The sequence below is a fragment of the Pseudocercospora fijiensis genome, assembly GCF_000340215.1.
Source record: "Pseudocercospora fijiensis CIRAD86 unplaced genomic scaffold MYCFIscaffold_7, whole genome shotgun sequence".
NCBI classification, from domain to species: Eukaryota; Fungi; Ascomycota; class Dothideomycetes; order Mycosphaerellales; family Mycosphaerellaceae; genus Pseudocercospora; species Pseudocercospora fijiensis.
This window is the reverse complement of record NW_006921538.1, coordinates 3,757,501-3,782,241: the sequence shown is the minus strand read 5'-3', so window position 1 is coordinate 3,782,241 and position 24,741 is coordinate 3,757,501. Positions and strand designations below refer to the sequence as shown.

At 51.3% G+C, this 24,741-nt stretch overlaps 9 protein-coding genes across 9 annotated transcripts; 5 read left to right on the top strand and 4 right to left on the bottom strand.

Annotated features, from left to right (window-relative positions):
* Window positions 1–651: 651 nt before the first annotated feature.
* MYCFIDRAFT_198736 (uncharacterized protein) lies at window positions 652–1,271 on the top strand (the record flags this gene model as incomplete). The annotated part of the gene is made up of 3 exons (XM_007931249.1): window positions 652–877; window positions 994–1,061; window positions 1,113–1,271. The coding sequence occupies 3 exons, from the start codon at window positions 652–654 to the stop codon at window positions 1,269–1,271; spliced, it is 453 nt and encodes a 150-aa protein (XP_007929440.1).
* Window positions 1,272–1,816: 545 nt separating this feature from the next.
* Window positions 1,817–3,464, bottom strand: MYCFIDRAFT_31685 (uncharacterized protein; the record flags this gene model as incomplete). The annotated part of the gene is made up of 4 exons (XM_007930601.1): window positions 1,817–2,072; window positions 2,122–2,423; window positions 2,477–3,159; window positions 3,212–3,464. 4 exons carry the CDS (start codon window positions 3,462–3,464, stop codon window positions 1,817–1,819), a joined length of 1,494 nt encoding a protein of 497 aa, XP_007928792.1.
* A 955-nt stretch (window positions 3,465–4,419) lies between these two features.
* MYCFIDRAFT_78246 (uncharacterized protein) lies at window positions 4,420–7,007 on the bottom strand (the record flags this gene model as incomplete). The annotated part of the gene is made up of 3 exons (XM_007930769.1): window positions 4,420–5,153; window positions 5,635–6,317; window positions 6,949–7,007. The coding sequence occupies 3 exons, from the start codon at window positions 7,005–7,007 to the stop codon at window positions 4,420–4,422; spliced, it is 1,476 nt and encodes a 491-aa protein (XP_007928960.1).
* Window positions 7,008–7,579: 572 nt separating this feature from the next.
* MYCFIDRAFT_177477 (uncharacterized protein) lies at window positions 7,580–10,833 on the bottom strand (the record flags this gene model as incomplete). Its single annotated transcript, XM_007931248.1, has 25 exons — window positions 7,580–7,671; window positions 7,721–7,873; window positions 7,935–8,019; window positions 8,067–8,253; window positions 8,341–8,380; window positions 8,407–8,446; window positions 8,471–8,509; window positions 8,543–8,680; window positions 8,718–8,945; window positions 8,987–9,148; window positions 9,192–9,232; window positions 9,263–9,350; window positions 9,398–9,436; window positions 9,466–9,481; window positions 9,553–9,659; window positions 9,686–9,698; window positions 9,720–9,729; window positions 9,763–9,876; window positions 9,931–10,042; window positions 10,106–10,147; window positions 10,184–10,258; window positions 10,283–10,525; window positions 10,560–10,639; window positions 10,669–10,789; window positions 10,825–10,833. The coding sequence occupies 25 exons, from the start codon at window positions 10,831–10,833 to the stop codon at window positions 7,580–7,582; spliced, it is 2,274 nt and encodes a 757-aa protein (XP_007929439.1).
* A 28-nt stretch (window positions 10,834–10,861) lies between these two features.
* Window positions 10,862–12,827, top strand: MYCFIDRAFT_177476 (uncharacterized protein; the record flags this gene model as incomplete). Its single annotated transcript, XM_007931247.1, has 10 exons — window positions 10,862–10,986; window positions 11,022–11,081; window positions 11,111–11,175; window positions 11,217–11,424; window positions 11,462–11,469; window positions 11,499–12,174; window positions 12,207–12,237; window positions 12,275–12,468; window positions 12,495–12,616; window positions 12,643–12,827. The coding sequence occupies 10 exons, from the start codon at window positions 10,862–10,864 to the stop codon at window positions 12,825–12,827; spliced, it is 1,674 nt and encodes a 557-aa protein (XP_007929438.1).
* A 223-nt stretch (window positions 12,828–13,050) lies between these two features.
* MYCFIDRAFT_78244 (uncharacterized protein) lies at window positions 13,051–13,690 on the bottom strand (the record flags this gene model as incomplete). The annotated part of the gene is made up of 3 exons (XM_007930768.1): window positions 13,051–13,257; window positions 13,313–13,591; window positions 13,646–13,690. 3 exons carry the CDS (start codon window positions 13,688–13,690, stop codon window positions 13,051–13,053), a joined length of 531 nt encoding a protein of 176 aa, XP_007928959.1.
* A 1,116-nt stretch (window positions 13,691–14,806) lies between these two features.
* On the top strand, window positions 14,807–16,052 carry MYCFIDRAFT_86918 (uncharacterized protein; the record flags this gene model as incomplete). Its single annotated transcript, XM_007931246.1, has 3 exons — window positions 14,807–15,184; window positions 15,245–15,646; window positions 15,702–16,052. 3 exons carry the CDS (start codon window positions 14,807–14,809, stop codon window positions 15,846–15,848), a joined length of 927 nt encoding a protein of 308 aa, XP_007929437.1. The 3' UTR covers window positions 15,849–16,052.
* Window positions 16,053–16,367: 315 nt separating this feature from the next.
* Window positions 16,368–17,659, top strand: MYCFIDRAFT_212076 (uncharacterized protein). Its single transcript, XM_007931245.1, has one exon. The coding sequence runs from the start codon at window positions 16,508–16,510 to the stop codon at window positions 16,808–16,810; it is 303 nt and encodes a 100-aa protein (XP_007929436.1). The 5' UTR covers window positions 16,368–16,507; the 3' UTR covers window positions 16,811–17,659.
* Window positions 16,368–18,986, top strand: MYCFIDRAFT_216255 (uncharacterized protein; the record flags this gene model as incomplete). The annotated part of the gene is made up of 1 exon (XM_007931244.1): window positions 16,368–18,986. Exon 1 carries the CDS (start codon window positions 17,489–17,491, stop codon window positions 18,983–18,985), a length of 1,497 nt encoding a protein of 498 aa, XP_007929435.1. The 5' UTR covers window positions 16,368–17,488.
* Between the last annotated feature and the right edge of the window lie 5,755 nt (window positions 18,987–24,741).

The following is a 24,741-nucleotide window of genomic DNA, read 5'->3' as shown; positions in this document are numbered from 1 at the left end:
TCTTCCATATTCTTGTAGTGGTGGGAATCAGTAAGGTAAGTGAAAGCGCAGAAGTAGAGGTTGTTGTCCAGATCCGGCCAGTGCGCACGGCTTCAATCTGATGGATTCGTGCAATCAGATATTTTTGCCGACGAACGCTGCTCAGCAACGACGTGAGTTATTACAGTGGATCAAACTTGAATCATCACAGCACTTGAATGAAGAGACCTCAAAAGCCAAGGCAGGAAAGCTCTTGCTCACGACGCGCGAGGTGTCAGGTGGTATACTTTTGGCAATATTGATTGTGCGACCACTGTCGGCAGACACGGGGCTGGATAGCACCGCAACGCCGAAGAGTAATAGGCTAGATATCCCAGGAATGGCAAGGACGGCAGGAGGAAGCCATTGCTCGGCCTATGCCAAGACCCACTGTCGTGGCTGACCAATATCAGTCTGCATGCCAGCGATGGCTGCGTTCAGAGAAAGACATGTCGTGGCAACTTCGTGGTCCCCGGGTCACTTTGGCTGATGAACAAAGCTAGACATGCCAGTCGTGCCGATCTGGGACGTCAAAAGCCTGCCTTTGTTCCTGTCTCCACCGAAATTGTCGTCTCTGGCAAGTTGTGTGGTTCTGGATACACATCGAGGTCAAGAAGCCTAGTATCTGCGAGAATGAGTTTGCGGCTAGCGGTGTTCATGCTCGCACTGGCAGCAGTCTTTGCACAGGCCGCCACCAACGCGGAAAAATGCAAGAGCAAGAATGCGCGAGTGTACGATGCAATCACACAATTCTGCGGCCGAACAGACATCGTCGTACCATCGACATACGCTACAAAGGGCGCTGAGAAGGCCGCAGCGCCGCCAAAGTTTCCCAACAACCTGAGCGTCCGCATCGAAGGTGAATCGTCTCGTCTCGTCCGACCGGCGTGCTTGGTGTTTTGTTGACGTGAGCAGGCAAATGCAGCCCGCCACAATGGGTTCCGCAAAACTATTGCACGACACAATTCTTTCAAGCTTGCGCGAGTGGAGGCACGTTCGGTGGCAAGGTCAAGAAGTTTGGCAGGAATCAATGCCAAAGCTGGGTAGGGCCTTCTGATCTGGGCCGTGGCTCCCCTTTACTAATCGCGTGATAGATCATCGATATTGTGCCGGCTACTTTGAAGTATGAGACGGCGGCATCGCCATCCCACAACGTCATCAGCGGTCTGAGCGAAATCGCCAAGAGCATGTCGGCGACCGCAAAGCCCACCAAGGACCGATGTGCGGCCTATCCATATCCTGACTGCCCGTAAGCATCAGAAGCAAAGGCGTGGTTGACGAGTATGCCGAGGAGCAGTCACCGGAATAGACAGACGTAGTGATTATGCGATGCCAGGTAGCTGCGGTATGAATGCCTTGGAAGCGTCTCAGTGGTCATGTCAGCCCTTCCACCGACAAGTATATATATGCATTCGGGTGCTGCCGGACGAAGCTCTGTAGACCATGGTATTCTTCATGTGCATATGACTGCCAGAGTGTAATATGAGTGATGCGTTCTCTGAGTGGAACGCCCGCCTTCTGTGAGCTATGCCGCCGCCAAGCCTTGCCGAGTGGTGGTTATGTGCTTGACATAGTGGGAGTACGACGACCGCATGAAAATCATGGTGATGGGATAAACGATGAAGGATCAGAGTGCGACTGGGGTGATTCCAGAAATGGCTAGCGCTGCCGCACCTACCCGCGTCTTGGCAGTCTTTCCCTTTCCTCCTTCACCGAGCTTCATCAACTCTTTCTTAATCTCGTACACCGTCACAACGCACTCTTGTGTCCAACCCCAGTCCGACCGTCTGCGGCTCCCTCAATTGTCCATGGCAGCTTCCGCGGTCAAGGCCACCTTCCTCCGCAGATCACGTCTTTGCATGAACCATACGAGCCAAGTGATACCGAATTGGGCCCCAAAGGCCGCACTGGACCAAATGAAACCCTTCGCGAACCTCGGAGAGTCAACCTGTGGATATGTCAAAAGCGGCAGCCAGGCATTGAAGGCGTAGCCGAAAGAGTTCATCAAGCCGAGAACGATCGTCCGCTCTTCCGCGTCTGCTCCGCAAATCTCGCTGCGTCTCGTCAGGAACAGAGCCCAAAGAGTCGATCAGCCGCACTTACTTTGCCCAGGACATGCTCATCGGTCCATACGCCACCGAAGCTCGATACATCAAGAATGCGAACCACTTCAGTCCATGCGGCACCGTCCATGCTGCGAGGACCATCGCGCAGAACAGGCCAAAGAATGTCGACACAGACATCAAGGCAGGCCTGTTTCGGAAGTGGTCCGAGAAGATGGCGAACAGGACGGTGGTCACGGCCTGCACTGCGTACTGTGAGGTCGGGATGATGTTAATCAGCTCCACCGAATACCCGCTTGCCTTCAGCCACAGCGACATTGGATTGATGCTGGAAGATGGCCCCTTCCCTCGGTCAGCGGGGACCCAGAACGGAACCAACTCCACGCCATACTTACCGAGTTGATGAAAATGACGTATAGCACGATCAACAGATACACATGCCATCGACCAAAGATGCGCTTCCAGGCCGAGCGACCAAGCCTCGTCCGCGGAGCTCGGCCGATATCGTACATTCGCTTCTGCGCCAACGCTATCTGGTCCTTACGAAGGTAGAACGCCCGCGAGTTCTCGGGCAGATCTGGGATCAAGAAGAGTCCTGCGATGGTGATTGGTGCGCTGATGACGCCATCCATGATGAACAGCCACTGCCAGCCTGCCATTCCATTGACTCCATTCAAGCCTTTGTATACTCCAGCTTGCAGGTAGCCACTGAACATGGATGCCAACGCGCTGGACGCGTGGAATAGGCATGCTCGTTTGGCCAGCTCACTTGGCTTGTACCAGCTCCCGAGGATGAAGTGTGCTGCCGGGTAGAAGATGCTCTCCAGCAGGCCCACGAAGAAGCGGATGGCAATGACATGATTCGATGTCTTGGCAGCAGCGAGGCAGAAAGTCAAGATTGTCCAGACCATCTCGCAGCTCGGAATCCAAATACTCGGTCGGACCTTGGTCAGGATGATTTGCGAGGGAATCTGTCCCACCACATAGCCAACGGTCCATGCTGTGTCGACCAAGTTGATTTGGTTGGAATTCAAACTCAAGTCTTCTTTCATTCCGGACACGAAGGCGTTCGCGATATCTGCGAGCAGCGGTCAGCGGTGGTCAGAGTATTGGGTTGCTGCGTGGAGTACTTGTCTGGTCCAGGTTCTTGATGAAGTATCCCAAGGAGAGGATGATCAGAACGCTGATGTCGAGGCGTTGGACGAATGCTGTCTCCTCCTTCGACCGGCCGGGCTCATAATCCCAAATGTACGCCCACCACGGCACTCTTGGCTTCTCATTCCCATCCGTGCTGGCATTGCGGACTCCATCAGATTCAAGCTCGCTATCTGCTGGTCGGCTGTCACTGTTGAAGCCCTTCTCCAGCGGCGGCGACGATGCCATCTTGCTTTCACAAACGCTGGAAAGGAGCGCTTGGAGTTCTTCGTGTACGACCTCAGTGCGATACACATCTGCTTTTGAGGACGACATGCCGGCCACCCGCTTTTCCTTTTCCGCCGCTCTGTGGCGACGGACCCAGTCACAAAATCAGTCCACGCATCTTGAGCCCGATAATGCTCTGCCCCTATCTATCAGGCACCGCAAGCGATCCTTCCCGCCGGTCAAAACGATTGCGTCTTCCGTTCGACACTCCTCATTCCGAATGCCTGGTCGGCATTTCCACGCAAAGTGCGACGTCCACATGCCACAACGTGCTTGGGAGTCGCCATTGCGCGACTTGAACCTTGAGGAGATCTGCATTCCCGCGCTGTGTTGCTCAGGGAAATATGTCGGAGCCCGGAGTGATTGGAGGGCGTGGAAGCACTCGGCGCTTGGCACCGATGGCAAGCTTGTCCAGCTTCATTGCGCCATATTCCATCGGCCTGTCGCGGGGAAACATTCACACTTCACCACAACATCCACCTGACATGGCATCGATGAAGCATTATTGTCCATGGCAGTTGCCGTAGAATTATGACACCTACGAAGCGGAAAATCGGTTCGCAGTCGCCCATCAAATCTGACGCGCCGATATGAGTGCTCTTCCCCCAATAACGGGTATATCACAAACACGACGATGCAGGTACAAATATCCATCAGATCGTTGGCTGCACAATGATATCAAGGCGTTCAAAATTCACAATTCCCATCTACATAACGTACAATTCGCAGAGCCGCAGCAGCGCGACAATGCACGCTGGACCTCAGTCCGCTCTGAACGCCAATCCGCGTTCCCTTCCCATGAATCCGCGACACCTGCGTGTCTCTGCGGAAATGTCGTCAAAAACAGGACATAGTACCTTCCAGCCGCTTGCAGTACCGAACACCATACAAAAGTCCGCGAATCTTCAATCTCCCTTCACAACTTGCCTCCAGCTTTGCGACCGCACGACCAGCAGGTACACGAGCAGTACTCTGGCTTGTATCCACATGTACAAAACACCGCCTGACATCCTGCACAGCGTGGAAACTGGACGTTGAGCGGATCCGCGGGCTTCCAGAGCTTCTCGTCCTCCGTGTCCCTCTTCTTCGCCGCTTGTGTCTTTCCCTCGCCTCTCTTCCGCTTGCGTGTCTCACCGAACTCGTTGAGATCTGGGTCCTGGCCTTTCATGCCGGCTGCGGTCGTGGTAGCGATACGTAGGAGCTTCGAGCCGGTGGAGTTCGAGATGGCTGGAGCTGACTTCCGCGCTTTGGTAGATTTTGGCGGACGAGAAGTCTCAGCGTCTGGTGAGTCGAGTGGCTCATGGACGATATCGCTCTTCGTCTCTTGATCTGCACGAGACATGGCCCGCGACAAGGCCGATGGTGCCTTTGATGCGGTGCTGCCCGCTTTCTTTGAAGCGCGCTTTGAGCTCTTTGCCTTGAAGTTTGGACGAGCAAGCACTTTTTTCATGCTCTCTGGAAGGGCCGTATCCTTCGCTGTCGCCTTTGGAAGTTCGGCGCTCGAGTCCTCTGCTGACAACTTGGGTTGATCTGTGACGGTGGGTGACTTCGCAGTATCAAAGCTCGAGTCCTCTGCCACTGTTCGCGGCTTCTCTGGAGACGACATTGCTGTCGCTTGGGCGTCCAGTCGTCTTGGGTCGCTCTGGCTACCTAAACGTCAGCTTGTGAAACTTGCAAGACCCAACCTTGCCCGGGAGATTGGCGTGCGCGACGATGTCTTTGGTGACAGACCTCGATGTTTGTGTGTCTGACCTCGTCAGTGTTTTTTTTTCTTAATCTGTGTGGCAACTTGGTGTTGGGTTTTGTATGAAGCGCGACTCGGAATTCTGGTTGCGGATTGAAGAGCAAGTCAAGGGAAAGGCAAACGCTGAACGGAACACGCAGGACTCGACACATTCACTTTCACTCGCATTTCAGCACTTCCTGTTCCTAGGAAGCCATTCTTAGAACTTACAATAGATTTCATTATAGGCCTTCCTCCTACTAAGCGTAGGGGTATCCGCAGATGGGTCTCCTGCGACCATTGCTCATCAATATGCATCGCATTTTCTCGCAAAGGCGGTTCTCTACGCCTGTCTTGCAAACGGCCGTTATTACTTTCGACCAGACCTCCCGCACTTCCAGCACTCACAATCGCACCAATCCTCGGAATGATCCTTGATGCATCGCACAGCCCTGCAGTTCGGGCAGCGAGGACGAACGATGTTGAAAGGATCAGTCACCTTGAACCTCTTCGAGCCGTCCTGGTCTTCGCCATCTTCATCAGTGATGGCGCGCTTCATTTCGTCTCCCGACTCGGTCATCGCCTGAGTCAAATCGTTTGACTTCTTCTTCCCGCCGAATGTCGTTGACGAGGAAGCGAGCTGAGGCACATCCTGAGGACTGCTCGTGGTTGAGGGTGTGGTGATCTTGAGATGAAGCGGCGGGTCAGTCTCAGACGGGGTAGCTGCAGCACCAAACTGAAGACCTTCTCGGGCGGGTGGGACATATGCCTGAATGTGATCTGTGCCAGACTGCAATGTTTGTAACATCACAGCAGCCTCGCCCAACGTCTCCGCATGGGTCCCTGGAGGAGTGGCGTTAGTGACACCCGCAAGCTGTTCCTTGAGCTTCTCGTAAAGCTCTGCTCTATGCTTTGGCCGCTCTCGCTCCCGCTGGGCCTTCTTGGCCTTCTTCTCCGCCTCTGTGAGGACATTGCTTGATTCGGATTCGTCTCGAGTCTGCGAAGGATAAAGCTCCCTTTGGCACCAAGATCCACCACGCACGAGAAGAAACGACGTGCTGCGGTTTTGGGGACGGTCTGTGTTACTGAAGCTCAGTCATTACGCTAGGCACGAGCGTTGCCTGACGGGGATGAGAAGAGCAGGATCGGTGACATCTTCCGACGTGTGCTAGCAGTGAATGGTATTTCTGGCCACTCCCGCAGGACCTGGTAACATCCAGCTGTTCTCGATCCTTCCGCAGCTCTCCAGAGACAGCTATTTTTCGAAAGCTAGCATTGTCTGATGTTGGAGGCAGAACTTCATAAGCTGTCGCCGTGGTAGAGGGTACCGCCTAGCATCATCAAGCTCTCTGACATTGGCGGGAGTATTCATGGCCAACATCAATAAGACAAGAATTGCCCGCCGTTCAAGCAAAGAGACAGACGACCACACATCCGGCGCTGAGCGATCTACTATGGCTCGCATGCCTATGGACTCTCCTCGGACAACCCCAACAGCTCGTCCGGCCGTGTCTCCAGGCATTGCGCGAATCCAAACCGAGCCCTCAACAACTCCAGAGCCTACACCTCGTGCCCTCGATCCAAACGCGAAGAATATCGCTCCGCCATCTCAAGATTATCACAAGGGTGGCGTAATCCAGGTTCCACGTCGCTACGATAAGGCAACCCCAATCCCATTCAACAAGGAGGTCATGCAGCACTTCAAGAACGGCCCACCTGCAGGCACGCTTCTGTTTCAGCTTCACAATGGGCTGATATCCTGGCTCAAGCACCACGGCCATAAGATCAAAAAGCCTAGTCAGGACGAATCGGTGGCGTTGGTCAGCGAGCTTCTTCGAAATTCTACTGCTTTTCCTGATGGGTTTTATGGGAAGGTCGGTTCGTTACCCTCATGCAAGACCCACGTTGAGGCATTCACGGACGCCGAGGACGTCGATCATGGCGATGACTTTCATGATCAAGAAAATTGCGAGGATCGCGAGGAGGAGAATGAGGACGAGGATGAGAACGACGAAGAGGAAGAGGAAGAAGATGAGGATACGGAGTGATATCATCTCTTCTTAAGCGTACTTCCGCCAGAAATGCGTTTTCGTGAAGCCTGAAGCCATGACGTGACGTCGGGTGCTGGTGTCGAGCAGATAGAGCGGCGAGATGAATTTGTTGGAGAGGTTCACGAATCCAATGCCAGAATGATACCCAGATCGATCTCAATTTCCGCGAGTCGTGGGGAGCGTTGACTGGGAGATCAGCGATACCTGGGGATGTGAAGTTGAGAGCATACGACCACATCTCGGCCTCGACGGCTTTTCAACCTGAGATGATGGGCTGACATGGCGAGGAGAACCAATATGGCTTAATCTGCCCAGTCCCATTTTTCCAAGTCGCAGGGTCGCCAGCAATGCTTTTGCATGACATTTTGGGGTATCATCCGACTTTCAGGCTTCCCTGATTTTGAGAAAGCATAGGAGTCAGGTGAAGGTACGTACGTATATACTCTGCTCCGTCCATCCAACGATCTTGGTGGCACTTCTACCAAGAGCTAGGCTTTCGGCTGGGAGATCAGCGATCGGGATATAAAGTTGAGAACAGACACTCCAACCAGCCTCGACGGCTTTTAAAGTAAGATTATAGGCTTCGATCCGACGATCTTTCGAGGAGAATCAACATAGCCTATATCATCTGCCTAGTCCTATCCGTCCAAGTCGCACAATGCCGGGCTGGGACAAGTGGAGAGGCATCATTTACCGCATGATTCTTCTTGACGTGCTTCATTCGATCACCTTGGGGCGGTTTCTGACTAGTAGCAATGTCTGTCCTCGAGAACCTCTCCGTACACAAACGGCTAGAAGGCCGATGCGGAAATCTTCAGCATCCGTTGCACGCTGCGTTGAAACCTTCTGGCGAGTTGAGGGCAGTCCTTGGCCTCGCGAACCTCCGCCACGATTTCCTGCGAGGACTTTAGAAACTTCGTACCTTGCGCTTTGAGAAATTGGAAATTGGAGTTCTAGTATGGTGTAGTGAGAAGTGCTGTTTCACTTCAGTTCAACTCGGACTACCGCGAACGACAACGCTTTTAGCCTCTCGAATAAATGGCGTAGGCTGGAATCTTCTCACGAATAGCAGACATGTGGAGAGGAGTATACAGGCTTTCGACCTCACTCGCCTGTCATCTCCATGGACTCCAACTCTCAAGACCACTGTGGATCTGCAACAAGTATTGCTACACACGAGTTGATCATGCAACACCTTTCAATCCACGACTAGAGAACATGAGCTCCTGCGTCTATTGAAGAAGTCATTTGAGGATGAGTGAGACGTAGGATTGGTTCAGAGATCTTGGCAAGGAGCAGGAGAATTGGAGCCAAAGATTGTGCATATGGAGAAAAAATACGAGAGGGACGGACATGAGGCAGGGAGAACTAACTAGAGCTAATGGCAAACAGCCAGAAGACTTCTAGCCATCGGGTTCTAGGGACTGCCAACCGCTACACCAACTGCCCTGCTGCGATATAATTCCGGTGCTTGTTGTCCCAGGTTCTTCCCAGAGACTCTTTGCGCTGCTCACTCCGCTGGCCAACGCGCTGGCTTGCACCGGATGTAGTAATCGCTGGCGAAAAGGCCATGGTGAACATCGTGGAGTAGTCCCTCCCCCGCCGAGTCCTATTCAAGCGAGCGAGCATCTGGGCCATAGTTTGGACTCGGAGAACCATCCTGATCTTCTTTCATCCATCGTGGCGGCTAGCGTTATCCTGCGCTCTACAATATTGCTCTCAGCTGCTCGCCCGGAGGGACGTGTTTCTAGTGGATATGGTTCGCGGAGCCGTACATGTTTTTCGAATCGAACAGCAGCTCGACGAGGACTTGATCTGCTCGAACCGTTGGCCACGACGTCCACTGCGAATCGACGTTGTGGTGGCTGAAGCTCACTGCTGAAATCCATTCGGGGGAATATATGTACTTTTCACCTTGCTGGCGAACACGACGCCGCTCTCAAGGCTACTGAGCTCTATAGACTGTTAGCTACGACATTCAATACGCTGCTGCGCTGTAGGCCAAAGGATTATTGCTTCGGGTCCTTCAAGAAGAGGATCTTCGCTCTTCGTTCCGGCCGTCGACATCTTGCCCTTCGAGGAAGCATTGCGCCTTATAAGGTATTGCTTCCGACACTCACTGCATCATCGCTTGGGATGCTGGAGCTCGCCACTTCATACTGGTTAAGAAAGCATTTGCGTCGCTCACGTCGCCTCCCAAGCCACTTCATCGTGCGTTACAGAGCATTGCTTTATATAGACTGCCTGATCGCTTCGATATACTAGAGCCGTAGACCTGCTCAAGGGAATGCCAGTCTCACCCACTGATCCAACGTTCTCAATGCAAGGTTGGCTTTGGCATCGAACGCTCGGTGGTGCAGCAGCGCTAGAGCTGTAAATGAGCTCAGGAGATTGTGTGAGCTCTTCACGCTACCCGCCATTCTGATTCACCGGGTCCAGCACATCAGGTCGTCTGGCAGGTCGCGTGCTTCTAGGAGGACAACACCGAGTTCCGATAAGGCGCCGTTATTCATTTCGCAATCGATGCCCATTAGTGTTGTTCTGCTATTCGCATCGGACTCGGCGAATTGGTAGAACGTAGCAAGGCGCTCCCGAAGAGCTTAGGAGGAAGAGGTCGGCGTAGCCGCATAATTGAATCCTCGCGGTTGAGTACCGCCGAGAATATTGGGCCGGGTCCAAAGGAGTGGATCATCGTGATCGAGGGTATAGCCAGTACTCCTCCTAATATTATCCTGAAATTCGGCGCGGTATATTAGGGCGAGTGACTGTAGGTTATCGAGGGCGTCGCTAGTTGCTATATGCGACACTGTAGCCTAGCTACCTAACACTTCTTGCAGTTTACTAGCGCTGCAGCCCTGGCCATTAGGGAACTCGTCGTCGTATCGGTCGATAGCTAGTGCTTAGACGTCGAGTTGTGCATTCCAGCGGGTGAGGTGATTAACCATATAGAGATTTGTCTTCGATAGGGCGATATAATCCTGCTAAGGGGCGAACCAGACCGGCACAAGCAGCGGTTGGTTGTCGTCGTGTCTGGCCTCAATAGTAGTCCTGCTAGGTGGCGTAGTGTGGTGTAGTTGGCAATGATTTATTTTGTCGATGATGTCCTGGTCCAAGCCTTTGCCCTTGCCCTTGCGTGTGGTACGGCTGCTGCTGCTGCTGATGTTGTGCATATTGGCTGCACTACCAGCACTGATAGCGGCCAACTTAGCTCGCATGATCGGGTCCATTGTATCGGGTAATCGGCTGTGCTGCAAGAAAACAAAAACAGACAAATGTAACCACATTGGACGCGTTCGACTCCGATTCACTAGGATGGCTGTCCCGATCGACTGGTGTTCGCTGAGGTGAATATGCATCCTCTCCTCTCTCGCCGCAGCATTACGAACAATACTCCTCTTCTTCCTGAACTCAGTCGTATCCGCTTCTGGCGGACTGTATACCTTCCGCTTACATAAAGAACAAGCGACAATCCCACAGCGAGAGCATTCATGCAAGTAGGAAGTTTTTTTGCCCTGGAGTTTGGTGGTGCAAAGATTGCCGGCGGCACAGCTTTCATCAAGGGCCGCTTTGTCCCATTTCGTCATATGACGGGCATTCTCACCACCTTGCGACTCACAGCGGCATCGCGAGGCGGCAGAGCACGATTCTGCTCTGCGGTGCTTGGCTTCGGTGGCGGCTGTGAGCTGTTGGCAGGCGGCAGCGGTGGAGGGTGAGCGGCGGTGGTGCTCACATTGGCGCGGCCAGCATCGCGACTCTCAACGGCATCGCGAGCTGGGGGAGGCTGGTTTTGAGCTCCGTTGCTTGGTGGAGCTATCGGCTGTGAGTTATTGCAGCTGGCTTCTTACAATGCCACCGCCTACCAGGTATGCCGTCAAGGACTCTCTGAAGGCACCGGTTCGTTTTGGGGTTCGACATCAGCTGTTCGTGGAAACACAACAGCGTCTTGTCCACATTGGGACGCCAATCTGGTGTGGACATGTCATTCGAAAGAGTTGGGGTCGGTCGCTGTGCCTTTTATGCAACGCGAGAAGTCGGCAGGCTCAGTCTGCCATCACTTTGACTTCCTGAAATCACTTTGCATCCCTTTTTCTTTTTCATCGCTCCGCCGCATCTGGCGACGACGCGGAGATGAAAGCTACGCAGAGAAGTGAGCAGAAAGAACTCGAAAGCACGAACATGGCCAGTGGCAATGGTGGACGGGGATGTACTCGCGGTAGAGAGGACTCCAACAAGCGATGTTTGCCGCGCAAAATCACCCAAAGAAACTCTCAAAGCAATCAAGGCCGGCAATGAAGCAAGAATGTGGACTCATCATACTCATGTTCTTCAAGCTTCTCGTCCTAAACGCAACACCCATGACAAGCTCAACACCCGGAGACTCATCTCCCCCAGATCAACACAACCCAGACAATGCCAGCTCCTCAACACTTTCGCCTCCATCATCATCCACACTCGCAAATCGATCTTCAGAAGGATCACCATCTTCTTCCGAAACGAAAGCGCCAAAGACCTCAACAATCAACAAAACTTCCTCTTCTTCCCCTCCCCCATCTTCCAAAACCTCTCCAATAAAACTCCACACCGACGAACTAACCTTCACCCACGGCCTCAAATCCCACAACCCCTTCTCCAAACTCCGCCACCCGAAGCACGCGATCACCACGCATCAACGTGATTCTCTCGCCTATGCCATAGACAACAATCTCGTGAGCGCGGAAACCAAACATAAATTTTCTGAACAGCATGCTTGGTTTTTTCAGGGAGGGGATAAAAAGACGAGTCTATATGAGATACGGGTGTATGATGCTGTGAAGGCGAGTGATGGGATTGTGCTGGATGAGACGGCGAGGGGGGATCAGGTTGCGAGGAGGTATAGGGATGGGAGGAGGTGTGGGAGGTGTTGGGGGGTGTTTTGTGGGTGTGGGTGAGTGGACTTTTGGGGGAGGAGGGTGGGGAGGTTGTGGAGGGGGACCGCAGAAAGGAAGCCATAAGCAGAGCACAAGATTCGCAAACGTCGCTTTCCCCTCCGTACCTCCGCCCTCCAGCCTCATAGTCTACCTTTACATCAGCGAAAACCTTACACCAATCGAAAGCAGCAAACCAGGAAAATGACACCCCTCCTCCCCCCACCCCCGCAATCTCCTCAACTCCCACCACCACCACCATCCATGGCGCGAACGGGACGAACTCGGTCGCGAGATTGATAACGGCGATGAGGAGACCCATTGCGCCGACGAATGCGGCGAAGGTCGAGGAGGAAACCATTCCGGGCGAGGCCGCAGGAGTCGTAGTCGTAGTCGTCGCAGAAGGTTTGGAGTTTTTGGAGGAATTTGAGGAGGGTGATTGAGGTGCCGAGGATGATGAGGGAGGAGGAGAGAAGGGGATTTGGAGGGGGTGGGAGAGGAGGAGCGGGAGTTGTGCGTGAGGAGAGTCACGGTTCAGAAGGAGATGGGAAAGAGAGGATGGTGTTGGTATGGTGGTACACTTTTGTATTCAAATCATGAAACTGGCTCCAGTGTCACGAATGCTGAATCGGCGCACAAGCTCTGATAGCAAACATTACATTCAGTTGATATGCGCAAATTCGTGCTTCAAGCTGTGGTGCTTCACGCATGCAGTTTCGTTTCGTTCGTGATATCTTCGCATCGCATACGCGCGGCGTCTCCTTCGATTGCGCTTTTGGTGTAGCGCAGGTAGATGCAGGTAACCGCAAGGTCGTCACTCGTTCAGTTGCGTCAAGGTTGTCTGTCTTCGGCGAGTTTGGAGGCTGCTCTCAATGGCCGCGAATACTTCCCGACCGCTTGGCGATGAAGCCGAGAGCAGCAGCCATGATGGTGGCGAGGAATCCGATGAACATGAATGCCGTGGCTGCGGTGAAGCGAGAGCATGGCGAGAGGAGGTCGTAGTCGCGGCCACTGCCACATGGGCGCCACCGGCCTTCGGTGGTCGGAGCAGGGTGGCTGTACAGGATGGCGAAGTTCTGGAGGCACGGTGTCAGTCACGGGATGATGCTCATACGGGGTGGAGGAAGGTACGATGCCACCAGCGAGATAGAAGATGGCCGCAAGCGCATCCCCGCCAAGCGCGACGAGGAAAGGGACGAAGCTGACGAAAGCTGCGATCAGGCCGACGAAGGCATCGAGAAGACCGAAAGCGCCGACAAATGCTGTGAAACCCAGGGTCGATGGGTAGCGAGAGTACAGTCGGCCGCAGTTGACGTTCTTTTCGTTGCGGGCATCGCAGAGGTCTTTCCGAAGGTGGACGCCATTGTACGTGGACGCGGCCATGGCGAGCACAATGGCGGCGCATGCGAGCTGCGCGTGGTGTCAGAAAGGCGCGCGCGCGAATTCTGGAGTTGGCGCGCATACCTGAATGAAGCGGCCGATGAGTAGGCCGAGCTTGCTTCCCTCCATTTTTGACGATGTTGGCGAGCGTTTTGTGGGATGTGAAGACAAACTGAAGCTGGACTGCGACTGCAGTTGATATGTCTTGTGTGCTTGCCTTGCCTTGCACGAGCCGAGCCAAGCCAAGCCAAACGGATGACGAACGATCTGTGTGACTCGAGACAAACGGTCTCCCAGTGGGGACTAGTGGCTTGTCCTGTGAAAGTCGCTCTCGCAAGCTTTCCGATTTCTTCTTCCTTAGCAACACAACTGGAAGATTGTACCTGAGCAGAAGAAGAGGAAGGACAAGTGCCGACAGTACCGGAATCCCTTCTTCTTGTATTGGAGCAGCAGAAGAGTCTGGGTCGAGAGGCTGAGGCGGCACAGGCACAGGCACAGCTGCAGCCAAGCGCTCTGAATGTGGCAGGCAACATACCACAAAAGGTGGTCGGCAGGATTCCACGGCGAGTCTTGAAACGCTTGACGTCCCGCGCAAAGATGCCAGCGAGTCCAAACTTCCCCAAGGCGGAAGTCCTGCGAGCATGTCATCGAATAAATGCAGCGCTGTGCCTAACCGCTAGCCTCAACCAGACAGGCGGCAAGTCCTGCAGAATGAACGTGACACACCGGTATTCTTGGCCAAGCACTCTCAATACGGAGCGCCACTGTGATTCTTCAAAGCTATATACGTACCATACTCGGCGTGGCTACGAAGCTTGAATCCTTCGAGAGCTGATCACTTGACCGGAAGTCCTCCAGGCAAAGGATCGTATTCGACTGCCGAGCATACCGCCGAGGCATCATGACTGCCAGAACAGCGTTGGCTTCAGTGTGGTAGACTTGCTCAAAGCATGGTACAGTATGGTGCATGAAAAGTTCGATATCCCGTCGCGTGAGAGATTGAGAGCCGGCGGCAGTGAGAAAACAAATATAGAGCGACGTGGGGCACCGGATGAAATTGCGGTCATGTGATTGGTCAATGCCTATCTTTCCTCGAACCGTAGAGGTTGAATGCCCGAACAATGGCTGGCCTGGTCTGGCGTTTCTCACCAGAACTCGGTGTGCAGTCTTCTTCTCGTCTGCTTTGGAGGGAAGGCACGACTGTCGCCTGCTTCCCATTCATACCACACGCCCACACTGCCCAGCATGCCGCCGATACATCTGACCTGGAATGAAGCGCTATCGGGCGTCTTTGGCAGCATTTCCCTCGCAGCCTGGATCTTTCTGCTCGTACCACAATTGATCGAGAACTACACCAATGGCCACGCCGACGGCATCTCCCTGACATTCCTCTTCATTTGGTTCATCGGCGATATCACGAACTTTGCCGGTGCCATCTGGGCAGGTCTCGTGCCGACGGTCATCGCATTGGCTGTATACTTCTGCATAGCCGATCTAGTGCTGATCTCGCAATGCTTGTATTATTTGGGACTGAAGAAGAAGCAGGAGACGGAGGTTGTGGCCAGAGAAGAAGGCACAGAGCAGACACCACTGCTGAACGGACACGCGACCCAGAATCCTTCCGTCTCCAAGAGCCCGAAGCCTTCGCAACCCAAGAGAAGGCTGACAGATGTGACTGAGGAGAATCTGGGTCTGCCGGGTAGTCGTCGCACGAGCAGGGCAAGCCTCAGAAGAACGAGCACGAACGAAGGCCGGGACAGCCTCGAGCGCATCATGGAAGAGCCGACCAGGACGAGGGCGATCGTCAAGAACACCGTCTCCTTCCTCGGCGTGTGCGCGGTAGGAGCTGCGGGCTGGGCAATCGCATGGAAGACTGGTGCGTGGAGACCGACACCTGTGGGCGAGGAAGGCGATGGCGGTGAGACGCCGATTGGCGCGGAAATTCTTGGATACATCAGTGCGGTGTGCTATTTGGGTGCGCGGATACCGCAAATCATCAAGAATCAGCGTGAAAGGTCGTGCGACGGCCTCAGTCTGCTCTTCTTCATGTTGAGCTTGCTGGGCAACTTGACATATGGTGCAGGCGTAAGTCAAACGATACCACTTTACATGCAGGCAGGCCTGTACTGATTTTGACCAGATTCTCTTTCACTCGCTCGAGCGACAATATGTCATCACGAACACCCCTTGGCTGATTGGCTCTCTCGGCACCATTGTCGAAGATGCGATCATTTTTATCCAATTCCACGCATTCGGCGAAAGAGCGGAAAGCATGGCGGTTGTCTGAAGCATAAAGTGCATTGCGGAGAACAGTACAGTAGAACTGCGTGTATGATACCCACGAGGAGCGAGCGTACGTAATTTACTGATTTGCTGGACGACGCAGGAGGAGTTTCTCGGACCTTGCGTATGAATGCTGCTTCCATCACCTGGCCAGTGTCCTGGACGCTCAATTGCACATCACAAAGCGACAGAGTTTGGTACGCTGCAGAAAAGGCAGTCACGACTGACCAATGACCCTCACGGCATGTCAAGCGTGGTCTTCCCAAACGAGGTCACCGCAATGGACGACGAAATACAAGTGTGCTCTTGTCTTCTTCTCGGGACAGCAACCAAATCAGCAATTACAATTGAACTGACCAGATCAGTACTTTCAACAAGTTTAGATATCATCGCTATTGCAGACCAACTACCGACTTCATTCTCAACACCTCGGCAGCCATGAACACGAAAGGCAACGAAGCTCGCCTCGCGAGCAACAAGAAGAAAAAGCAAGCGCAATCTTCTGCTCAGTTTTCGCAACCTGGACCAAGCACTGGCGGACGAGATCCTCAAGGCACGATCTACTTCTGGCGTGAGTACGAACGAAATCACGGCTTCCTCTGCTAGTGGGCACCTTCCCCATTCAAAGTCGACGGCAAGCTCTACTATACCGCAGAGCACTGGATGATGGCAAGCAAAGCGCGCCTCTTTCGCGACCAGCCCATGATGGTCAAGATCTTGCAGGCCTCGCATCCGGGCAAGGCGAAAGCGCTCGGCAAGCAAGTCAGAGGCTTCAGCGAGAAGGTGTGGGTGCAGAACTGTGATCAGATCGTGGAAGAGGGCAACATGCACAAGTTTCGCGGCAACGAGGGACTGAAGAAAAAGCTGCTTGCGACGGGCGATCGTGAACTGGTCGAGGCGAGCCCGCATGATCGCATCTGGGGTGTTGGGTTCGATGCTGCCCATGCTGAGGCGAATAGACAGTAGTGGGGCCAGAGCAAACTGGATGTGGCATTGATGAGAGTGAGGGAGAGGCTGAGAGAGGAAGATCGGATGAAGGAGAAGAAGGGTGAGGTTGTTGAGGGGGTCGATGGAGACGAGGCAGAAGAGTCGCAGGCTGGCTGATGCGGGTCGGAGCGGTGGAGCATAGGGAGTCTGAGGAGTCTGGGGCCTTGGTGAAGTCCAATCGTGCACCATCGAGCAGTGATAAAGGCTTTCGTCGTATAATTTTGTATGAGTACAATGTATCCGGGGCGCCTCCCTGGCTCTCCCTCAAGATCTCGGTCGGCATCCATGCCTCGGCAGGAACCGCGAATCCTTCCAATTCCTTCCTTCCTAAGATCTCCCATCAAGTCCATCCTTTCTCCTCACAATTCCTGCATTACTAGCAAAGACGGAGAAATACCTCAGAAGCTCAGCCACTCTGTCTCCGTCCCGGCCAAGAGACGTCGAAGCTCGCCAGACGAGGCAAGCGATATGCATCTATTCTCGGCCACGGCCAGCAGGGAACATCGGCAGCTAAAAACATAGCGCATTAAGGCTGATGTAAGTACCTGCGGCCTGCCTATGCAAGATCTCTTCTCTGTGCGCATTCTCATCAAGTCGTGATCTTTGCATCTGCCGAGCAAATCATCACACAAATGGGCAGCATACGGCTTCGGAGGCATGCAGACACCTCCCGACAGCGACGAGGACACTCGATTTCGTGAAATCGCCACCGAAGATGAGGTGGACCTCGCAGCCTATGCAGACGAGTCGAACCTCCCGCGTCATGGCAGCCAGCCGTTCCGAGGAATCCGAGCGCTTTCTGGTGCTACCAAAGACCAGCAGTTGATTCGACGACACCGCAAGACTCAAAAGAATCCACCACGGACCCCAGAAAGCGCCAAACATGCGCCGCCCCTTCTGGTGTACAAGCCGACTGCTGCAGCCACGCGCCTGAGGACGGAGCTCGTCGACATGATGGTCAGGACTCACCGAAACGACATCTGGTTCCAGCTGGTCCCCTCGCGAATCGGCCACGACGATGCTGTCGATGCGGCGGCCAAGGCAATTGTGAAGGCATCGGATCTTGCGGCCAAACGAACCAATGTCACCCAAGACAGCTGTCTGTCCAGCTATGGCCGCGCCATCACTTCCTTGCGAGACAACATGGCAAAATCCGCCTCCGCAGATGATACGCTTCTTGCAGTCGCCCTCCTGGTCACATTCGAGCGGCTCTTTTCCTGGACTTCGGCCCCATTGCGCTCGCATATGCATGGCATTGCTGCCATCCTGATGGCGCAAGCGACTTCGAACAAACCCCCAAGCGACCTGTCTTGTGCTCTGATGTATACATTCTGGCCCATTGCCTTCATCGGACCGTGCGTGATGGGCACGCCTTCTCCCTTCGAATGCCCACGATGGCTCGAAGCTGAGCCGGTCCCATTCTCGAAAGAGAAGATGAAAGCGCAATGGGCCCCGGTCGGCAGGCTGAGAAAGCTGAGCAACCAGCATTTCATTCGTCTGCCGCGCCTCATCGTCTGCGTGAAGAGCCTCCAAAGCAGCCCGAATGCGGAAGACGTGGAGAAGGCGGTGCTTCTCGCCAAAGATCTGCTCCGGCTTGAAGATCAGGACGCTGAGAGTGAACTGCTGCACCACGTCAATATTCAAAAGATGGAGTCTCCTGCAACCGCCGACATCACCCCATATGTCATGAATTTCAGCACCATTCCCGAATATGAAGCAGCCATGCATTACTGGTCCACACGCATCTTTCTGCTCCGACTTTGCTGGCGCCTGAACACCTTATTTCCAAAGAATTACGCCGAGCACCATCTCCCTCCGAAGACTGAAATCCAAGCACAAATCTCGCGCTTGGCAGCCAATGTCCTCATGGCCTGTCACTGGGCCACGGACAAAGACGAAGCTGGCCACAGCTGCTGCATCCTGGACCTCGTCGCTGTTTGGGGCGTCTTGAACGATTTCGACGTCTTTGCCGCTCGAGGATTGTCGCCGGCCAAAGCGAGACTCTTGCTTCGCGTCGTGGGTCAGCAGATCATGAGTATCACCAGTTCTAATGCGTTCGAGGAGAGCGGGCAGAGACTGCAAGCCGCTGCTGAGCTGTTCGTTGGCGGCCAGAGCTCTGGTATTCTGGCTTTCACTTTTAAGAAGCCTGGATGAGGAGACAATGCGACGTGAAGATTCGTTCGAGATCATGTCTGCCCCACTGCTTGAGAACAACGAACTGAACAGTTTCGCAAAGCTGTTACTTGTCCTTGGAACCGAGATTTTCCCGAACCATCCGAGATTTGTCCCCGCTTCAATCTCCCCAATCCCAAGGGCCTGGAAGTCCCCAAACACCGAGCTGGCCAGATGGGCCATGTGTGTCGAGGGATACAGCCTCTGCACTTGTCACTTGTTTCGGTAGACACTTCCCTTCTGTGAGTGTGATGGCTTCCTGCATTGCTTCCAATGTTCTGACAACGTGATCCTTACTCGCCAAGAAAGGATGCCTTCCCACGCTCACAGCCAGTCTTACTGCCACGCGTCCACGTACTTCCCGCGCACTTTCAGCCACGATTTTCACGAAGCCTAAGATCGACGATTGCATCTTTTGGACACCATTGAGGAGATATTCGCCATGTCCGTCAGATGGCTCCACTCAGGCACCATTAGGGACCTTCAGAAGCCACCAATTTCGCGCAGTCGGGGAACAAGGTGGATACGAAGGTTAGTACCGCATCCTTCGACCGCCGGTTTGAATAGGGGTGAATTATCAACTCGTAGACCTTGGACCGTGCTTTTGAACGCGCGCGTTCAAAAGCATATAAGACACTATATTTACGACTCGCAGGGGTGGTGATCCTGCCTTAGCTAGAAGAAGTTAGGTATTAGAAGAATATAGAGGTAGCTTAAACCCTGTCCGGCTTAGCTTATTAAAGGCAAATTAGCTCCTTAGCGCTACACCCTGTAACTAGCGACAGCGAGGTAGAAAGTAGCTATTAGGTCTTCGAGATAGTGCGAGAGGGCACTAACTTATATATATAAAGGTCTAGGTATGTAGCCGTTATTATAATTAGCAATAGGGGCTACTAAGGGGCCGCTAAAGGGCTACTAGATAGAACCTAAATTCGAGGATTAATTGTAGTATATCGTCTATAGGATAAGAGGCACCTATAGAAGTAGGAGAGGTCTTTAATTGTTAGTATAACTACCCTTATTCTCGATTATAGCTACTATAGACCCCCCCTCTTGTCTCTCTCGTATTATCGACCTAGGCTCCGGCTCTTCTATACTAGCCTTTGCTACTCTAGTCTACCTACTACTATAGGTACCGCCTATACCTATTCGAGTAGCTCTTTAAAGTAACCCTCTTTATATAGACGTCTCTTTAATATAGCTATATTTAGTCGGAAGTCTATTACCTCTAGTCTAGATAGAGCGGCTACTATATAGTCGCTCTATGTCTATAGCAAGCTTATTAACTAATTCAAGCTATAATAGCGACAGCGAGAGCAGTGTAGCTACTAACTAGATACTAAATTCAACTCTACCGAGGCCGGTTATTTAAAGAGGTATAGACACCTCTTTAACGGCTTACCTCGAGCGGTAGCGGCAACAATAGGCTGTAGTCTAACAGCCTATACTAGATTTGAGCGACTCTTAGCCTTCTACTGCTACTAAAGACTCTTAGCACAACTTTAACCTGCTAGAAGGCGTAGAAGACGACTATAATCGAGTTAATAGCGATAGCCGCATATCGGACGATTTTGCCTTACTAATTATCAAGCACTTCGAGGCTAATGCTAGCTATTATGTAGAAGGTCGGATCCGAGATATAGTTAAGCGCTATTAGAAGTAGTGTAACGACTATAAGCCTACTAGATAGCGTGCTATTAAGGGTATAGATACACTCATTCGTAGGTAGATTGTAAAGCGAGTTATCGAGTATAGAGCGCTATTAACGGCCTCTAGTATAGTTGCTAAGGACTCCGAGTTTAAACAGATACTTGATCGCTTTAAGGACACTGTATTGCTGAATAATAAGAAGCTCCGCAAGAAGCTTCTTACGCCTAATAAACTGCGTAGTTATAAGACACTAGCTTAGCAAGTCTAAGACAATATGCTCCGTGTTATGTCGTAGCGAGTCTAAGAACTAGTAGCGTTTGTAAGTCTATCGATACCGAGTCTAGTTATTATAGCTCCATTAACGCTAGCACTAAATCCGGCTCTTTCTAATCCCCCTTCGACGCTATATACAACGCGCCGCCGCTTAGATATCGATAGTAAGAAGCAGCTAAATAAGGAGCGGTTATTAAGTCGAGTGTTGGAGCTATTTCGAGAAGCTATTACTGCGTTAGCAAATCAACTAAGAGCTAACTATTATTCCGAGGCAACAAACAACCACTATCTAATCCGCCGAATAGACGATATCGACAGCCGCTCTAAGAAGCGTATAAAGCTAATACACGCGTCTACGGTACGTTAATTTAATAAGCTAAGAGCCCTTCTTATTAGACGTGTTAGACACGTCCCTCTTATTCCTTCGCAGTTATCGTAGGTTACCGACTTTAGCCTTAACGAGAACCTCGTTGCTAACGTTATAACGCCGATAGGACATAGTAACGACGGCTACGATAGCGATAGAACTATCTCGTAGTTGTTAGAAGCGTTAGATATTGGAAATTAATGGCCGCTAGTGTATAGATATTCGCGTAATCGAGGTATTAGACTTAAGCGAGGAGGACTAAATCGGGTGTATCGTATATAGTGTTCCGAGTGCTCGTTGGTTCCGGAATTAGTAAGAAACTTGGTAAGAGGCGAATTCTCTAGCATAGTTGTTACTACCTTCGATACTATTAGTTATAATGCTACAGTTCTGTTAGTTACTAATAGTGAATTTCGAAGACTTCTAGAAATTTCTACACCCCTTACTATTCTCTGCCTTTGCATCTTGCTAAGATACTAAGAAGCAAGGTATATAGCTCTCGCTATAGTAAAACAGCTATCCGAAGCTCTTCCGTATCTAATCCGAGTATTAATAAGAGGATAGGGAAGAGTTGGATATTATCTCCTTACTAATCTATCGCTATTCTTTACCATTCTTTATTACTATCATTAATAACTACTTCCCTAATGTCTTCTATATTACTTCTAACCTCTAATCTATTACTAGAAGGGTTTGCACGCATTAGATCCGGCATTTCTATACCTACTAGCGGTATAGGTAGCAGCTTAGCACCTAAGTAATCTCTAATGTCCGGATACCTTAAACCGTAGTACGTAGCGACCTTGTTTCTACGATAGCAAGACAGGCAATTAGTGAGTAACACTGCTACTAAATAGCAGGACCCTATCGGTATTAAACCAGTCCGCAGCCCCTTCTTATACTCGAAGAATAGCTAGTTGTTAGTTACCTTACTAAACCCCTATTCGACCGACTGTCGTAGAGCCGACTATTCCTTCGCAACCTACGCCTATATAGGGTTACGATAGCCGCCTCTCTTCGACTTCTACGATCCAATAATGCTATCAACCTGTCTATATGCCGAGTTACTAAAGAGAAAGAGCTTGTCTTCGATAGGGTCGTTATTAAACAACTTATGCTATACCTAGTTAATATTAGACTCGCGTACTAGTCGACTATCGCCGTAAGAGCCAGGATAAGGGCCATTAATAAGCAGTATTCTATCCGGTAGCTGTATACCTTAGAATTTGAGGCTATAGAAGTGCTTATAGCTATTATAGAACACCCTCTAGTTGCGACTAGGTCTCGCAATCTTCCTTATAGTGCTATCTATATATCCGAAGACACTAGACACTCTAACTAATAGATACAGCGACTCCGCCAGGCTCCGGAGATATTGCTTACTAAGCCGCCTCTTGTTAAAGAATAAGAACGACTTCTACCTTAGCGCTAGGCTATATACTACCGCATTGAATATATAACTTAATATAGTAGCTAAATAGCCAAACTTCTCATCTATATCCTTCTAGAAGCCTAGACTAGACAGCCGCTTACAGACAATATAAAGCACCGTTATAGGTAGCAATTTAAGGCTAACTAGCAATACGATTGAACCAATATCTAATAGGTCTACTAACTCTATCAATTTAGGCCTTGTAAAGCGGAAGTTACCCTTGATATTAGCCTCCGGATAACTGAGAAGGTCGAAGCGCTGTTTGTTATATATTCTCGCCGGTTCAAATAGTCGGTTACGCCTTAACTGGCGGTGCTATTATTTACGTATAGATTCACCCTCCCTCTACGCCTACCGGTCCTTATTACTGCTATCTTCCTCGAGGTATTTACTCGCAATAGCAACGACCGTTGCAGTAGCTGCAGTAACTACAATCGCTCCAGTTTCTATAGTTTAGTATACTATACTGTCTATAGGTCTATAGCTAAGGTCTATACCCCTAGAAGGTCTAGAACAGGGGCTCCTTACTACACTAAACCGCTTTCAATTATATACCAATTGGCCTCTTCTAAAGGTCCGTAAAAAGCGCTACATTAATCCTTTACCTAACGGTTACGAGCTAGCGCTTATTTGGAAGCCGGTAGCTAGGTTAGCTATTTCTAAAGGTCCCTATTGGATTTGTCGTGTATGTCAGGAGTTTTAGTAAAACCTAAATGGAGTTATAAGCACAGCGTTTTACTAGTGATTACTAGGCAATAAGCTACCCGCAATCCTCTAGTTTAGTAGCGTTTAGAACCGCTCGGCGTAGTAACGAATTGGGTTAAGAAGGGCGCCTCTCTCGAGCCTGTCGGTAAAGCGGCTATTTAACTATTTAACTATTATAGAAGCAGCAATTTTGCAGTAGAAGAGACTATTATAGAAGCAGCAATTTTGTAGTAGAAGAGACTATTATAGAAGCAGCAATTTTGTAGTAGAAGAGACTATTGTTATTACTATATAATTACCGCCTTCTACGACTATGTCGGAAAGCCTAGCTACGCTAATTGCTATCTCTTCGACCTCGTTGTTGCTTAGTGCGTTGTCTACGAGCTATTAACTTACCAGCGGTTAACTAACTAGCGGTTAACTAGCGGTTACTATATGTTCTTATACCTCTTATCTCTCGTCTAACTCGCTCGTTACTAGGTAGGTTATTAGCGGCGTCGTCTTCCGAGTCGTCTGTTGTCTAACTAGTTAGTCGCCTAGCCGCTCGTTCGTAATCCTTATCTCGTATATAGCTTATTATCGTGTCTATAGTATGCTAGTCTACGTTATAGAAGATAAGAAGCTCCTCGAAGGACGAGATACCGGAATCGGCAAAGCAACGGTCGTCTATAGCAATGCCGTTAATCTCGCGAATGCCGTATATAAAGACCTATAATAGCTTACCCTAATGCTAGTAGTTAGTTAAGTAGCGAAGACCTAGCGGCGTAGGTAGACCTCGCACTATTGTATCTCCTATTAAATCTACCTCTTTAACGTCGGCTATATCGAGCGGTTGTAAGGACTATATATCTAGCATTGTCTCGCGGCGCGGTATATTAAAGGAGGGCGGTAGAAGGCGCGGAAATAGCCTCGGAGTAAGGTTACTTAGCGGAGGCGGAGGCGGAGGTAATAAGAATACAAGTTAGCGAATAGGTGACGATTAAACGCGCTGTTTTAAAGGCGACGGCCGCAGTGTTACATTAGAATAGACGAGGTAGTGTGTTTCCGGCGTTGTCGGTCGTAGTAGAGCGCGAGTTAGTGTCGCTAGCTTAGAAGGTAGTTAAGTTGTCTACTGTCGCTCGGTCTTACCTATAAAATAGACCTCTTATAGGTTAGCGATAAAATAGTTAATATTTAACGCGTAGCAACTGTCCGAGAAGTCTTTAACCTTCCGTACGTAGAAGGCGTAGAATGCGTCCTTTGTAGTACTATTAATAGAAGGGTCGTCCTTAATCCGCTAGTACTTCAGATTTAGCGTTTCTACCGCCTCCT

Bases quoted from the DNA above. Each gene is read 5' to 3' on its own strand.
- MYCFIDRAFT_212076 (XM_007931245.1), top strand. From the start codon at position 16,508: ATGATGGCAAGCAAAGCGCGCCTCTTTCGCGACCAGCCCATGATGGTC.